The sequence below is a fragment of the Balaenoptera acutorostrata genome, chromosome 19 (genome assembly GCF_949987535.1).
Source record: "Balaenoptera acutorostrata chromosome 19, mBalAcu1.1, whole genome shotgun sequence".
Lineage (NCBI taxonomy): Eukaryota > Metazoa > Chordata > Mammalia > Artiodactyla > Balaenopteridae > Balaenoptera > Balaenoptera acutorostrata.
In genome coordinates this window covers 55,698,620-55,715,558 of record NC_080082.1, presented here as the reverse complement: position 1 = coordinate 55,715,558, position 16,939 = coordinate 55,698,620, and the positions used below count along the sequence as shown (strand labels likewise).

The 16,939-nt window shown below is 42.8% G+C and overlaps 1 protein-coding gene across 11 annotated transcripts in view; it reads right to left on the bottom strand.

Moving 5' to 3' along the window:
• Positions 1-1,931: 1,931 nt before the first annotated feature.
• Positions 1,932-16,939, bottom strand: part of ZNF45 (zinc finger protein 45) — a 32,903-nt gene continuing 17,895 nt past the window's right edge. For 2 of the 11 annotated variants that reach the window (XM_057534590.1, XM_057534594.1), the window contains 5 exons: positions 11,485-11,647; positions 10,070-11,398; positions 7,319-7,490; positions 6,679-6,774; positions 1,932-4,552 (listed from right to left, as the gene is read on the bottom strand). In XM_057534590.1, coding sequence (XP_057390573.1) covers positions 2,724-4,552; positions 6,679-6,774; positions 7,319-7,490; positions 10,070-10,084 — 2,112 coding nt within the window. In that variant the 5' untranslated portion in view covers positions 10,085-11,398; positions 11,485-11,647 and the 3' untranslated portion in view covers positions 1,932-2,723. The remainder of the gene's footprint in view (positions 4,553-6,678; positions 6,775-7,318; positions 7,491-10,069; positions 11,399-11,484; positions 11,648-16,939) is intronic. The other 9 variants (XM_057534595.1, XM_057534592.1, XM_057534591.1 and 6 more) reach the window with 9 other exon arrangements.

The following is a 16,939-nucleotide window of genomic DNA, read 5'->3' as shown; positions in this document are numbered from 1 at the left end:
GAGTCCATTTATTTCAGACAGCAGCACCACATCATTCATGATGGAGCCCAATGGAGAGTTACCACTTTCCATCCCACGACTGGGACATCCCGAATAAAGGATGACAAAATTCACAGAGCTAATTGTAGTCACTTTGGCACTGGAGGACACCATCAAAAAATTATGTCATTTTTTTCATATTTTTACCGACTCCTAGACTGTTTCATTCAGTTGATGGGCTCAAAATAGATTTCACATTCAGGCTTATCCCCTATGACAGGGCCTTCCACATTGGCAATATATTACTTCTCAGACCTCATGTATTACAATGAAAATTTCCCATCTCAGCTCCTACCATGACTCCCAGAGGTGGCTCATTTAAATGTCCTATCTGTCCAATTTGCTCCCATTTCTCAAATAAACTCAAGTATTACCCTCATCTTGGGCCCCAGACGCTTATATTTGGGGCCAAAATTCATGGCATCTCCATGTCACCGGCCCTAACCCAAACCCTACCCTCCCAAAGTGATTATTGGTGGCACAGCCCATGAAGGTCTATACCAAAGGGTGAATGACCCTTCTCTCACCATCAAATTGATTTTATTGGGCCATTGTGCCAATGTGCTGACACAAATTATTTTGTCCTCACAATGACTGATACGTATACAGGTCTACTCTTGGCTTATCCTTTCCAGGGTGCTAACCTCACCACTATAGCCCTCATTAGAACTTGGTTTCCTCTGGGCCCCCAGATATCATGGACTCTGATCAGGATACACACTTTAGTGCTCATTCAGTTCAGGCACAGACCTTACAAGAAAGCAACACTTGCAACTTTCATTTGTCCTATCATCTACAGATAAACAATGATCTACTGAAGGATGCCCTATTAAAATTACAAAATGGATAATGGCTTCCAAATGGCTCTTTTGCACACTGCCTTATTTACCCTGAACTTTCAATCTGTAGGCCTCAAAACACCCTGTCAAAATGCAATTAAGGGACCCATCCCCTCCTCTTTCCAGTCTCTCTAAAATATCCAGACAGAACTCCCTTTCCCAATTAATGACACCTCTCCGCTCGCCTAATCTAAAATAAAGAGGAGAACTGAAAAGATTCTGGCAAAGTGTGTGCCAGATTGGCACTCAGTTCTAAGGCAGGTAATAGAATGAGACCCATTGAGAATTGAGGACCCATGACCCCCCCAAAAGGCTATTCTATAGTCTACAAGAAAGCCCTCTGCCAAACCTTCTGTCCTTCCCCAACAGAGTTTTTTAAAAATATTTATTTGGTTGTGTCGGGTCTTAGTTGCAGCTCACAGGCTCCTTAGTGGCAGCTCGCCGGCTTCATAGTTGTGGCATGTGGGCTCCTTAGTTGCTGCTTGAGGGCTCCTTAGTTGTGGCTCGCCAGCTCCTTAGTTGTGGCATGCAAACTCTTAGAGCCCACAAGCCACAACTAGTGAGCCCACACGCCACAACTACTGAAGCCCGCGTGACTAGAGCCTATGCTCCGCAACGAGACACCACTGCAATGAGAAGCCCGCGCACTGCAACAAAGACCCAATACAGCCAAAAATAAATAAATAAAAATAAAGTTATGAAAAAAAGTAGAAAGGCGGGGCTGGTGGAACTGTTAAATGTCTTGATTGTGGTGATGTAAGATGATAGTAAGCATTTGCCAAAACACAGAATGATCCACCAGTCTATTTTACTGTATATAAATTATTCCTTAATAATAAAAGAACATGAGCATATAGGATCCTCATAGATGCCTTTTATCTCACTGAAGAATTTTTATCATGGATACTGAGTTCTGTCAATTGCCTTCTGTGAACCTAGGATGATCATATATTTGATGAAAAGAATCCTGACATAGAGTACATACCGAACACATAGGAAGCTCAAGAACAGACAGACCTAATTTAATACACAGTATAGAAATCATAATACTTGTTGCCCCTGGAGGTGCGAATGACAAGAATAGTACACAAGGAAACATTCTGGTTTAATAGAAATATGGTATATATTGATCTTGGTGATGATTACACAAGTAGATACATTTGTCAAAATTCATGAAACTGTAAACTTACTTATGCATGTGGCTGCATGCGAATCACATCTCCATAAAGAACTGTTAGCATAGAAAAGTGCTGGCCACAACCTGGTGAACTGACTTCTGGACCCACTGATGGGTTACAACCTTCAGCTTGATAAGCACTAGTTCACAGGACCTGCAGCGTTGGGGAAATGAGCCCAAATGTCTTATTTAATCCTCCAAGCCTTGAAGAATTCCTCCTTCTACAATTTTATAGAAATTTTTAGAAAGGAACTGAAAGAAAATTTCAAAAGTGACTGTTCTCCTTTTTACTCATTTAACATTACTGGACACCTGCAGTGTGTTAGGCGCTGAAGAGGCAGAGTGGACTTGGCCGTCAACAAAGTCCCAGCCCTCCGAGAGCTTCTATTCTGGTGGAAGAGACTTGGGCATTTCCGTCTTAGTACTTTTGGTTACCTTCAGCTCAGACTCATCCTTCTTAAGCCTCCCTTCTCTGTCGTATCTGCTAAATGCCAAGGTTCTGAATGAAGTTCTTATGTCTCCACTCTTATGAGCTTTCTCTGCTGTGTGGTCGCCCAACCACACAGACATGTCGAGCTCTGGCAGAAATACTCTTCTATCAAACAGATGTTTTGTCTTCTATGACAGGACTATTTCAGCACCCGTTTGAGGTATTAAACCGTGTAATTTTATAGAGCTTCTTTGCTGTATGTATTCTCTGATGAGGGACAGTCCTTGTCACCCTCATCCCCAGCATGGACTCGCTGATGAATTATAAGACTTGAGCTCCAACTGAAGCCTTTCCCACACTCCTCACATTTGTATGGTTTTTCCCCAGTGTGGACTCTCTGATGGGCTTGAAGGTATGAGCTCCAACTGAAGACCTTACCACATTCCTCACACTTATATGGTTTCTCTCCAGTGTGGACCCTCTGGTGGGCTTGAAGGTATGATCTCTGTCTGAAGCGCTTACCACACACATCGCATCGGTATGGCTTCTCTCCTGTGTGGACTCCACGGTGAGCCAGAAAATTTGAGGCCCGACAGAAGCCCTTCCCACACTCCTCACACTGGTAGGGTTTCTCTCCAGTGTGACACCTCTGATGGGCCTGAAGCTGTGAGCCCACACTGAAGCCTTTCCCACACTCTGCACACTGGTATGGTTTCTCGCCGGTATGGACTCTTTGATGCACTTGAAGGCTTGAGAACTGACTGAAGGCCTTCCCGCACTTCTCACATTTATAGGGTTTCTCTCCCGTGTGGATTCGACAATGAACGTTAAGATCTGAACTCCGGCTGAAGCCCTTCCCACATGTACCACATTTGTATGGTTTTTCTCCGGTGTGGCCTCTTTGATGGGCCAGAAGATTTGAGGCCTGACTGAAACCTTTCCCACACTCCTCGCACTTATAGGGTTTTTCTCCTGTATGGACTCTAAAATGAATGTTAAAATCTGAGCTACGACTAAAGCCCTTTCCACATGCATCACACTGATATGGTTTCTCACCACTATGGCCTCTCTGATGGTCCAGAAGATTTGAGGCCCGACAGAAGCCCTTGCCACACTCCTCACATTTGTATGGTTTCTCTCCCGTGTGGCTTATCTGATGGGCTTGAAGGTGGGAACCCACACTGAAGCCTTTCCCACACTCCTCACACTTAAAGGGTTTCTCACCTGTGTGGATTCTACAATGGATGTTCAGGTGTGAGCTGTAACTAAAGCCCTTGCCACAGGCCTCACATTTGTAGGGTTTCTCCCCAGTGTGGATTCGCTGATGAGCCTGTAGGCGTGAACGCCAACTGAAGCCCTTCCCACACTCTTCACATTTATAAGGTTTCTTTCCCGTGTGGGCTCTCTGATGGATGTGAAGATAGGAGCGCTGACTGAAGCCCAGTCCACACTCCTCACATTTATAGGGTTTCTCCAACATGTGGGCTATGGGAGGAGCTTGACAATGTGAGCTCTTCCCGACGTTCCTCCCACACTCCTCAAATCTGTGTGGATCCTCTCCAGTGGGGACTCTCTGATGATGATGAAGATATGACTTCTGACTGAAACCCTTACACGACATATCATGTTTGTTCAATCTTGTTCTACTGTGGACTCTCTGATGGGCTTGAAGACTTGAAAGCCGACGGAAGGCGTTTTCACATTTTTCACACTTGTAGGGCTTCTCTCCTACGTGGGCTGTCTGGTTCATTTGAAGGTGAGAGTCCCGTATGAAACCTTTCTCACACTCCACCCCTCTGTAGGGTTTTTCTCCAGTGTGGTCTCTGCGGTGAACTTGAAGATGTGAAGTCTGATTGAAGTCTTTACCAAACTCCTCATCTTTATTGAGTGTGCCACCTTGTTTTTCCATCTGAGAGCCAGTTCCTTGAATATTTCCCATGGAATCTTGACACCCAGTTAATTCCTTTGTAACCTGTTGCCAGATTTGTGAGCAGAAAAGCTCTTCATGTGGCAGATACCTTAATCCAACTTCTTGAAGAGTCTCCATGCCATTTAGATTCTTGTCTCCTAAATGGATAAAGAGAATTTAGAGATGGGGCATGTGAGTGCTTTGCTCAGAGATGTCAAGGTTATAAACTTAGGCCCACACCCTAAGGCTTTACTGAACCTCGAAAAGCTTCCGTTTTTCTTTAACATCATGTATCATGTTCTCTGATTTACATGCCTCCAGACACCAAGAGGTGGTCCACCAGGCTGTCATTCACTACACATTAGTGTAATCCATTTAGAATCATAGTAAGTTTCATAGGTGAGATATAAATTAGAAATCTGATGGCTACAGAGCAAAAAAAATACCTCCTAGGGAATGTTTACAAAGACAAAGCTGTACCTTACTCAAAGCCTTATCTTCTTTGCTGTAGCAGGTGGCTAATAAACAGCTTCCACATAATTCTGCCTACTGCATGCACATCTGACCAAAATGCTCAAAATGTCTAGTAAGACCCTTAGACAGATTATCAGAGGATGTCCCCAGGCAACATTGAAAAACCTCTGCTTTATTTTAATGGAAGTTTACTCCAATGGAAGGAGACTTTGAGGCAATGAATAAGTTGGAAAGATACATGTCTGGGAGAAATACCTTATCACCTAAGGCCCTAAAGTTCAGAGTAGAAGCAGAGAGTGGTTCTTTGCCTCCTGCTGGGAAATATCCTTCAGGAAGACAAATGGGCTGTAAACTTTACTTTCCCTGGCCACAGAGCCAGGTCTTTCCCAACACTGAAAGGGTTAGCTGGAAAAAAAATCAAAGCCAAGTTTTGGAATTAGTATGTTACTGTAATAACATACATCATTCTAAAACCTCATAACAGTAAAGTTCCTACAACCACCAGGGGTAAAAAAAAAAGAGTGAAAAATTAGAAGGTTATCTTTTACAACAGAGCAAGAACTCGCGAGGAGGAAATAAATAGGGCATAATACAGAGTCTCGAAATCAACATTGGACCAGAAGAGTTACGTTCTCCTTGGAACGTTATTCCACCGATTAGCCATATAGCTTGCTACTAACTTCTTTCCAGGTGTCTTTTCAAGTAACACCTTATCAGTGAGGCCTCTTTTACCATACAATATCATATAGTAAATTCTCCCTATCCATTCTACACGCCTGGCAATCTCCATTCGCCTTACCCTGTTTTGTTTTTACACAGCACATATTCCTATCTGTCATACTACATACGTCCTTAATCTTTTTCATTTTATGTCATCTCCCACTTGAATGCGATACCCATGAGGACAAGCATTTTGTATTATTCACTGGTTTATCACCACTCCCAGAACCCTGTCTGATACAGTCAGTGTTCAATAAGTACATGTTGAATGGATAAATAAATCCCAGTTTGACATCTCTGTGAGAGTTAGAGCCACGTTACAAAAGTAAAAGAGCTTTTTCAAGTAAGTTACCTGTAATAGGAAAGAAAGTGGAAACAGCCATGTTGTTGGGAAGCTGAAAGGCTTCACTAGATGCAGGGCTAACATACGTGGATGTTGCTGATGAGAAAATCATGATGATCACAAAATCAGGGAATTCCCTGGTGGTCCAGTGGTTAAGACACCACACACTCACTGCCAAGGGCCCAGGCTTGATCCCTGATCGGGGAACTAAGATCTCACAAGCCATGCGGTGTGGCCAAAAAAAAAAAAAAAAAAAAATCATGGCAAAAATCACTCAGAAGGCCAAAAAAAAAAAAAAGAACAGGGTATAAAAATGGCCATGGGGCCTATGGATTGCCTGCTTCTGAAATTTTTATTCTCTCTTTCTGTATGTGTAAAATTTTTCCTTTTTCAAGTAGGAGTCAATATTTAAACCGCTCCCCCCTACCCCATGGCCAAGGGAAAAAGTTGTTTTTGAAACCAGACTATAAAATTGATGGGCATATGGGATATCATAAGCCACTTTCAATAATGGGATTTTATTCTGAATCAGTAAGAAGCTACAAGAGGTTCTGAGCAGAGAAATGACAAGATTTGAATTTAAAAGAGTCACTCTGAGTGGAGAATTAACTGTGAATGAGCAAAGCAGAAGAGAGAGCATTACAAAGACTGAGGCAGTAATCCACAGTCTAGGTGCTGACTTGGACCAGAGTCACAGCTGTGGAGGCAACAAGAAGCAGGACAGACTCAGGGTCACACGGCTCTCACCCGAGGAGCGACGGCTCTGGGTTGCTATCTTTATCATCCAAAGCTTTTCTTCTCTCTTTAACTGGGATATTGCATCTGGTGTGAACGATTGATGCCCTGCAAAAAAGGCAAGGACAAACATTTAAAATCAATATGTTAGAGGCCCAAACTAAGAAAAACTGTGGTTCCCACTGCACTGTCTTCAGGACATCAAAATCAGTGTTTTCCTAACTTTTAATTATGACCCATGGGAGGAAATACATTTTATGCAAAAACCTAGGATAGGCACACATAAGTATAAATTACAGGAAAACACTATTTTCATCGCACCCTTTTCACCATTTCTCACACTATTCTTGGCAACGGGCCACAGTTTTTACTGCAACGTGCAGTTATTGCCAAGGGCTCTGATATCTTCTACCCTATTTTATTTCGATTCCCTAAAGAGTGTCATGACCTACTAATTGGAGACGACCACAATTTGAAAAGCCAGAAAACATACAGCAGTCATGCGGTCAATTAACAGTTCGTTTACAAACACACTTTGGCCTGGGGAGAAAGACTAGAAAACGCCATCTCTGTGTCTCATGCTGATTAGAAAACCGGAAACCAGTTCAAGAGCTCCAAAGCCCTGCCCATTCAAGGACACGTAAATAAATACCACAGGGGCTGATCCGATGTTCAGTCCCAGAGTGCCCTTCCTCACCCACTGAGACCAGGTTCCGGAAGTTCTCCAGCATTACTTCCTGGTACAGCTGCTTCTGGGCAGAGTCCAGCAGCCCCAGCTCCTCCTCCGTGAAGACCACGGCCACGTCCTTGAAGGTCACCGCCTCCTACGACATCAAACACACTCCACCTGAACCTTGCAACGCAGGTCCCCTGGAGAAAGGGCAGCACTGAGAAAAGTGGGGAGGATGTGTACGAAGTGGTTCCAGATTCTGAGACCAGAGTCAATTTTACCATAACATAGTTAAACATTCCCCATAACGCATTTACGTTTTAGATTTTCTTCTTTTCACAATAAATGAGAAGAACAACTTTTTACATAGATTTTTGCTTCCCATCCAATTATTTTCTCAGGATAAGTTCCAAAGAGTAAAAACTGCAATGTCAAAGAATAGGCAGCTTCAAAATAATTATGTACAACAGCAGATTTTCTTTTCAACTTTTCCCCTATTTTATCCTCCTCCAAGAGTATATAAGTATCCCTGATTCTCTAAACCATACACATTGAATATAACCATATTTTTAAATCCTAGGCAATCTTATCAGTAAAAAACAACTTATTTGGATTACCTGTACTTATTTATAATTAATACGCTCATCATATTTTCACATATTTACTAGCCATCTTCATTTTTTTCTTCAGAACCTTGCCTGTTAATGTTCTTTGCTCATACTCCAATTGGGGTTTTATCTTAGGATTCTGTAAAATTCCTATTCGAGATTTTAAGTTGTTTTTTTTTTAGGGTGTGTATTATAAATATTTTCACCCACATTCTGCTATTGTTCTTGTACAGCTTTGGGTACAGCATGCTTTAGCATCCTTGGCACTCCTGACATTTGAGGACAGATGACTCTTTGTTGGGGGTGGGGCAGGGGGCTGCTGAGTTCACTGTAGGATGTTTAGCAGCATCCCTGGCTTCTACACACTAGATATCAGTAGCACTCCCAAGCTGTGACACTAAAAATGTTTCCAGATGTTACCTGAGGGTAAGATCGCCCATAATTAAGAATCACTCGTATACAGCATTGTTTTAACTTTTCGTACAAAGACTGTGTTCAGTGCCAGAGCTCTGCACATCCAGTGCCCTATATGAGCAACAGAGGTCATGGAGAAGAAGGGGCCACTGAGAGTGATCTATGGTAGGGACAGTATCATCTATGGAGTCTTCCACCCACCAGGACAACTAGGCACCCCACAGAATAGGCTAAGTCCCAGGTGGAGAATTCTTTTCCCTTGTCTCTCTTTATCCAAGTAAAAATCCTAGGAGTCTTTTTTGGATCAGTTGGATCTTTGTTTTCCTATGTGAACTTGAGCAGTTTTCATAAATTCTACAATCCTGTTTCTTTGTCATTAAAATGCAGAGGAGACCAAGTTCGGCCTCATAAGGTTGGTCTGAGACTAAATGCAGTTAAGAAATGAAGTCTCTGTACAGGTCCTTTTGTACTTTTAAAATTAAGTATATTAGTACTTTGAAAAAATTCATTAATATGTGAATAAAAAATATAAATCAATAAATAAAACATGCACATGATATGATTCAGACATGGGTAAGAAACAATCTAGCTTTCTTACATGAAAATATCTAATAATATTTTCTCTGTACGAAGCGTTAGTTAGATCCTGGTACACTCTGCCATTTTGGAATATTCTACATACAAAATATCCGAGGTACTGCATAGCAAATGTACTTTGTCAATTTAGAGTACCTAGAACATTAAGACCAAAGAATGGCAAATTCTTCCAAATTCCCTTTTGAGGAAATTGGTTGTGTTAGGAAAACTGTTATTACAGTGTTTTGTTTTGTTTTTTAAATTTATTTTTATTTATTTATTTTTTGCTGTGTTGGGTCTTCGTTGCTGCGTGTGGGCTTTCTCTAGTTGCGGCGAGCAGGGGCTACTCTTTGTTGCGGTGCACGGGCTTCTCACTGCCATGGCTTCTTATTGCGGAGCACAGGCTCTAGGCGCGCGGGCTCCGGTAGTTGTGGCATGCAGGCTCAGCAGTTGTGGCTCACAGGCTCTAGAGCACAGGCTCAGTAGTTGCGGCGCATGGGCTTAGTTGCTCCGCGGCATGTGGGATCTTCCCAGACCAGGGATCGAACCCGTGTCCCCTGCACTGGCAGGTGGATTCTTAACCACTGTGCCACCAGGGAAGCCCCTACAGTGTTCTTTAAAATGGTAAAAATTCTAAACTACCTAAATGTCCATGAATGGGGAAAAGTTATGAGACACACACACCCCGCCACACACACACAATGTACACAAATTCAAGGGAATATGATGTTGCCATTAAAGATGTGGGATATATAATATCAATTAGAAAAGGTATAATTTGAGAGGTTTATACTACAGGAATTAAAAATATACAGTTATGAACACATATGAGGAAAAGAACATGGGAAAATGAAGACAGTTTCGTAAGGGAAACAGTAATAACGTGAGAGATTTTTTTCGTTGCTATTGACTTTTTCTGTTCTACTCTTATTTGTGAAATTACAAAAGGTGATAAAACAACAAAAATAAATCAAACAAAAATAAAAAGTAGGGATCATTCGGCCCTCTTCTTGGGAAGAATTTCCCAAACGCCTACTGTTCTCTTTAATCTTTCCCAAGAAAGAGAAATAGGATGTGTCTTATCACTGAGAAATGAGGTGACAAGTTAACACCTAGAAGGGCAAGCCCAACTCACCTTGAACTTGGTCATTTTGCCCTCCTCCTTCTGGGGAAGCGCTGAGTCTTGGGCAGGCACAACGGGGGAAGGAGAAAAAAGCCGTCAGTCTGGCCAAGGGTGTCACTGAGCCACATGGCTGCTTACTGTGAAGCAGCAACAGTGCCGCTTCCTCAGGGTGGCCTGATACGCAAAGCCTGGGCTGGATTCCAGATGCTACTCACCCCTTCAGCCAAGAGCCCCTGGGCAGTGAACGAGCCACCCAACCACACACAGTGGCCCTCATACAAGTTCATGTAGCTCTCAGGGTATGATTCTGATTCTGGGGAGGGCGGAAATTGAGAGTAAAGTACCCAGGTTAAGAGAGTAATTTCTGGGGCCAAATGTCTAGGTTCATGAAACTGTGACGTATTAGCTGTGAAATCTTAGACAAATTATTAGCATCTCTGTGCTTCAATTTTCCATCTGTAAAAATGGAGGGATTAACAACGGCTATCTCATAGGATTGTTGTAAGAATTAAATAAGTAGGCAGAAAGTTCAAAGAACACTTTCAGGGCACCTTATTTCTCAGTAGCAGCAGAAAGCAGGTAATATTCAGTAACATAAAACTTGTCCTCACAAATAGCTTCAATGGAGCCTTAAAAGGCTGTTGCTTTGTTGTATGAAAACCACCTTTAGCCTCTGCAATATCTGTTATTCTCTCTTGGTTTGTCATATTTAATTTGATGCCTTTGCAGTAATATTTAAGATTACATTGATTATTTTTTTTTCCTGTGTAAAATATACATCACATAAAATTTTCCATTTTAACCATTTTTTAGGTGTAGAGTTCGTTAGGTGCGTTCATATTGTTGTGAATCATCACCACTAACAATCTCCACAACTTTTTCACCATCCCAAACTGAAACTCTGTACCTATTAAACACTAACTCTCCGTTCCCTTTCCCCTCGGTCCCGGGTAACCACTATTCTACTTTCTCTATGAATCTGATATTGTGGATGACGGCTTTTTCAAAGATGTAAGACCTTGATAATTTGACTTTGTTAACAGTAGGGCCTTAAAAACATTCTTATCATGGAGATGAAGAAAAATTAATAGAATCCTGTGATTTAACAGTAAGTTAGTCAACATGCCACTTAAATTAACAAGCTAATCATAGTAATGATAAAAACAACAAAAACGGCAATGTTTAACATTACATAAGCACTAAGTACGTGTTAGGGACCTTGAGAAGCACTTGGCACGCATTGTTCCACTAAGGTACCTCCCACACACCTGTGAAGAAGCTAGGGGTGTACTAGCCGTGTGACTCCAGTCTGATCACCTCCACCTCTGTGCCTCTCCTCAACTATAACAAGGAGAGAAAAAACAAAAGAATGTCAGTCCTAGGGTTACTGTGGTGGATGAATGAGCTAAATGCCCTTGGCATTGTACCTGGCATTTTACCAAGTTCTCAATAAATGATGACGATGACGACCGTTGTTCCCACGTAACAGATGAGGAAGCCGAGGCTTGGTGAGGTCAAGGGGCAGGGGCGGAACCTGAATCCAGCTCTCACAAAGAAGCCAGTCTTCTAGATCTTGTCTCTCTGCTGCTTCTAAAGAAAAAAATAAACAGATGGGAGTCTGAGGTCTCATGCAGAGAGAAACGAGAGCTTGAGAGTTAGGGATAAAAGACTGACATAGAAACAGGGAGAGGACTCTGAAGCCAGAGGATCTGCTTGAAGGAGATGAGAACAGGGTTGGGAAGGGTGTAGACTCTGGAATCAGACCCCCAGTATTTGAATCCTGGCACCTCCAACTTGCTACTACTTAGTCCCAAGGTCTGATCTGTAAATTAGGGATGGTTATAATAATAACAATAATTATTATAATTATATAATTATAATACAATATATTATACTTATATATTATATAGATATATAGTATAATATATCTATATAACAATATAATTATATATAATATAGTAATATAATTGTAATAATACCAACCTTATAGGAAGGTTAGTCAGTCTAAGTGACTCTACATAAAACATGTGGAACAGTATCTGGCAGCTTAAACATTCACTAGGGCTGCTTTACATGAAATAGTCAAGGAAGCTCTTCCTTGGGGTGGCTGCAACCGCACATGGCTTGATGAGCAGACGTGGGCAGGATTCCAGACGCCACTTACGCCTTCAACCGAGAGCCCCGGTGCAGTGAACGACCTGCCCAACCACACACAGTGGCCCTAATACAAGTTCTCGTAGCTGTCAGAGTATGATTCTGATTCTGGGGAGTGTACAAATTGAGAGTAAAATATCCAGATTAAGAGATTAGTATTAGTTAATTATTGGTTCATTAATTACTTACTAGTTTATTATTATTAGCTAGTACTACTCCAGATAGAAGAACCCTGTATGGAAAAGGGCAGTGTAAAACTTTCCAATCTTAGAAGAGATACCCTTTCAGGACTTGTAATTCACCTTGTTCTGACTCTATATTTGTCCAGTGACTTCTGCTCAGTAAGAAGTGTTTTACAGGGAGATCTTTCCACTACCTCTGTGGAAAGGAGATCATCAGTAAATCACTGTCTGTTTTGGGATTAATACTAACTCAGCTTTACATCCCAAGCAGCTAAAGCAGCGCCTGTAACACAGTGATCACTTAGCAGTCAGTGTCAATGTCAGTGTCCTGACACATGAGCCCCCCCATACAGGTTCATTCCAGCAGAGGCACATAAAAAGACTAGACTAGTTGGTCAAAGGTCTCTTTGAGAGGCAAAATTCTGAGGCTGGTCCCACTTGGGAGGATTTGGAGGGCGGGGTTTTATTTCCAAGTTTTTCTTCTAGGTCTTCAACAATATTTGCAAGATCAAGGTCATCTTTGGAAGGAAAAGGGCCTCTGGATTTTTAATACTATCTTAGGAAGGTGCTTCCCACTCTTCAAAGTCAATGTCTAAAGAGACTCCTGTTACAAAATCCACAGGGTGTGTCCATCAAAACACTGAGAATGACAACTATTTAATTGCCTGCATGATTAGCACTAGACAGGATAACTTGTTAACTCTTCATTAAAAAATGAGTGTATTAATTCAATGAACATTTATGGAAATCAGACTAAAAGATACAACTACTCAAGTTCACAGTCTAGTGATTAGGAAACCAGCAATCACCCTGCACATCGCTAAGTACCAGGGTAGTGAACTGGGTACTTTAGAAGCACAAGTTATGGGCCTTGGGGTCCACACTTGTTTGGAGCAGGTTCTACATCAATGTGGCTTGATCTGAGCCCTGGAGGATGACTAAGTTCTATTAGCCAGAGAGAAGCAGAATCTCTGAAAAACCTCAAGAGAACAGATGTTACAACTGTAAGTGAACACAAACAAGAGGCAGAAAAAGCTGGGCAGGAAGGCATGATTCAAACCATAATGACGGGGGTCCCAGTTTACCGGCAAGTCAGCAGGAAAGCAGCAAAGGAAGGGAGAGTCAGAAGATTCCTTTGGTGTTGGAAACAGATCACTCTCCCAGCAAATGGGAGATCTGAGGGGGAAGGGGCTGGAGCCAGAGAGACTGTTACCAGGGCCACACCAAGAATCACGTCCTTCTTTATTTGAATGTCACCTCTTCAGACAGTTCCTCCCTACAGAGAATTTCAATCTCCTAATGACATCCCAACACTTCTGACCCCCCATCCCTGCTTAATTCTTTTCTCTTTAGCACGTATCACTCTTTAACATCCTACTAGGTATTTTGCTCATTTATATTCATCACATCTGTCCCACAGGGAGTTTTGTTTCTTGCTGTGTCCCCAACACCTAGGATGCTGCCGCAGGCGCTTGCCAGGAACTCAACAAAGATTCACAGAATGACTGCTGGAATGAAGAACTGAAAGACGCACCATGTAGATCAGGGCCTCGTGATTTATCTCCCGAATCATTCATTCAAAATATAATTACTGAGAGCCTGCTCTGTGCCAGCCAAGGAACCTAGATGTGAAAGATACAGCAGTGAACAAAGCAGGCAAAGACCTTGATCTTATGGACCTGATAGTATAATGGGGTACAAGGGCAGTAACACACTGATATTATAGTGAGAGATGCTTTTAAGAAGAATAAGGCAGGGTAAAGGTATAGGAAGAGATGGAAGGAGAGGCTGGTACAGAATAAGTTTTTGTCATGGAAGGCTTCTCTCACCTTTGAGCAGAGACCTGAACTAAGGCAGACAGAGCCATGCAGGTATCTGATATCTGAAGGATGAGTAATTTAGCCAGAGGGAAACAGAAAATATTTTTTGTTTAAAAGTCCTGAGTCAGTTCTCACTACCAGTGCGTCTCAAATTTTAATGTTCCATGAATCAACTGGGGACCCTGCCAAGACAGAGGGCAAATCAGGAGATAAAGGATGGGGACGAAGAATCTACATTTCTACTAAGATGCCAGGTGATGATACTGCTGGTCCCTGGATCACAATTTGAGTAGCATCAGTCAAAAACAGCCCTCTTGGGACTTCCCTGGTGGTGCAATGGTTAAGAATCCGCCTGCCAATGCAGGGGACACGGGTTCAAGCCCTGGTCCGGGAAGATCCCACATGCCGAGGAGCAACTAAGCCCGTGTGCCCCAACTACTGAGCCTGCGCTCTAGAGCCTGCGAGCCACAACTACTGAGCCTGCGCGCCTAGAGCCCATGCTGCACAACACGAGAAGCCACCGCAATGAGAAGCCCATGCACCGCAATGAAGACTAGCCCCCACTCGCCACAACTAGAGAAAGCCCGCGCGCAGCAACGAAGACCCAACACAGCCAAAAATAAATAAATAAATGTATTAAAAAAAAATGCTCAGACCTTATCCAAAACTAATTAAATCAGAATCTGTGGAGGTGGGTTGCTGATATCTGCATTTTTGTCCCCCTTCCACCATCCCAGGCTATGATTTCATTGTCCAGTCAGGACACTGCACCAGGCAATGAACCCCAGGCAAAATGACACCGAGGTTCTCAAACTCTGGTGTGCATCTCTATTGTAAGGCCTAAATTCCAAGCGCTACCAAGACATCTCTGAGCCTCACAGGGCCCAGAAGGCCTAGCCGTGAGTTCCTCTGCTCTCTCCAGATACAGCCCTTTCCCCTGGGAAGAGGTGCCCCATCTAGCTAGTTCCCCTATGGATTAACCATGTTTTTAGATTCTGTATTAGCTGTTTGACATCTGTGATTACTAACCTGTTCCTAAGTCTGTTGAATCACAAGGCCAGACTGTCGACCACAGTTATTTACACATTCCCTGCAAGCCAGTTTCTGAGGGCACAAGAGGGTCATAATATAATCCGCCCAATCACTGCCCTCTGACCTGACTGTTCTCACTTAGTGCCCAACAGGGGATGTCTCCACCTAGTTCCTTCCCGCCACTATAGTCACAAAGGCACGGTCCTCTCTCCCTGCTCCCCGACCCCTGCATGTGACAGGATTCGTGTGGCCCTCGGTGGCATGCTGTGTCTCTTGTTCCTGGGGGACTTGTAAGTACTAAAACCTTTCTTTCTCAATCACCTCTCCACGTTGTATTCGGTCACCTTTATAAATGAAGACCTGACACAATTCACTCCATCAGCTGGACCAGCCTCACCCACTGAGTCCTCAGCCTACCAGGTTTCATCTCTGTGCCAGCTGCGAAATTGTTCAAAGAAGCCTATCACGTCCTCCTGCCGGAAGCAAGGTCACCCTACCCTCTGTTCACTACCGAGCCTGCCTCCCGGAGCCCCCGCTGCTTCATTCTAGTCCCGAGTGCAGCCCTGGGTGGCCCGGCATAGCAGGCAGCGTCCTCCTGCAGGCTGTGAGTATGTGACAAATAAACTGCTGCCAATCGCAGCTGGCTGGTGTGGTCATCTCATACTGTTTAGGACAAGGATTTCTCCTTCCTAAACCAGGTGAAAAGGAAGTGACTGGAACAGCATCAGAATCATCCAGAGAGCTAATAAACACAGAAGCCTAGACTCATTGAAATAATAAAAGGACTGGGTCTTTATAGTTTTTGCCAGGTTCCCCAGGTGATTCTAATATGACCAAAGTCTGGGAACCACTGCACTATCCTATTCTGCCTCTCAAGGAGTTATCTGAGCTGCCCAAGAATAGCCGGGAAGCCCAGAGTAGGGCTAGGCCTGGCACTCAGGCCTCCTGATGAGCAGCTCCCTGCTCCTCTCCATTGTAAGATGCCCTTGGAGGTCTAAGAGGCAAGAGTAACTTGTAAATGCCCCCTGGACGCAAATCCTCAGAAGGAAAAGGGAGGCTTCCATTTAAAGCAGTGCTGTCCAACAGAAATACAATGCAAGCTACATGGGTAATTTAAATGTTTCTAGCAGCTACATTAAAAAATGTAAAAAGAAGTGAGCTTAATTTTAACAATATATTTTATTTAACCCAACATATCCAAAATATTACTACTTCAACCTGCAATCAATATAAAAATTATTGAGATCTTTTACATTTCTTTTCAGTGCTTGAAATCCCTTGTGTGTCTGACACTTACAGTACATCTCAGCACCAGCCACATCTCAAGAGCTCAATGGTCTCATGTGGCCAATGGCTACGATACTGGCTGGTGCAGACTTAGACCCTTTTAAAGCAATAGAGACCATATAATCATCCCCCAGGGACTCACTAGGTTCAAAAGGCAGCCAATTATGTTAGTTGTAAGTTTCAACAATGGTTATTACTGAAACTATTCATTTTTGTTCAACTGTATGGTAGAATCGAAGTATTAAAAGAATAAGGTAGGGGAGAACAGAATACCCTAAAATATGCTTTGCCCTTTCAATAACTCACTGTATTTTTCATATTGCATACTCCCCTGTAATAAATAAAGGACAACTCTAGTCTGTAATACATAGAGGAGGTACTATGTGCCAGGCACTATTTCAAGCACT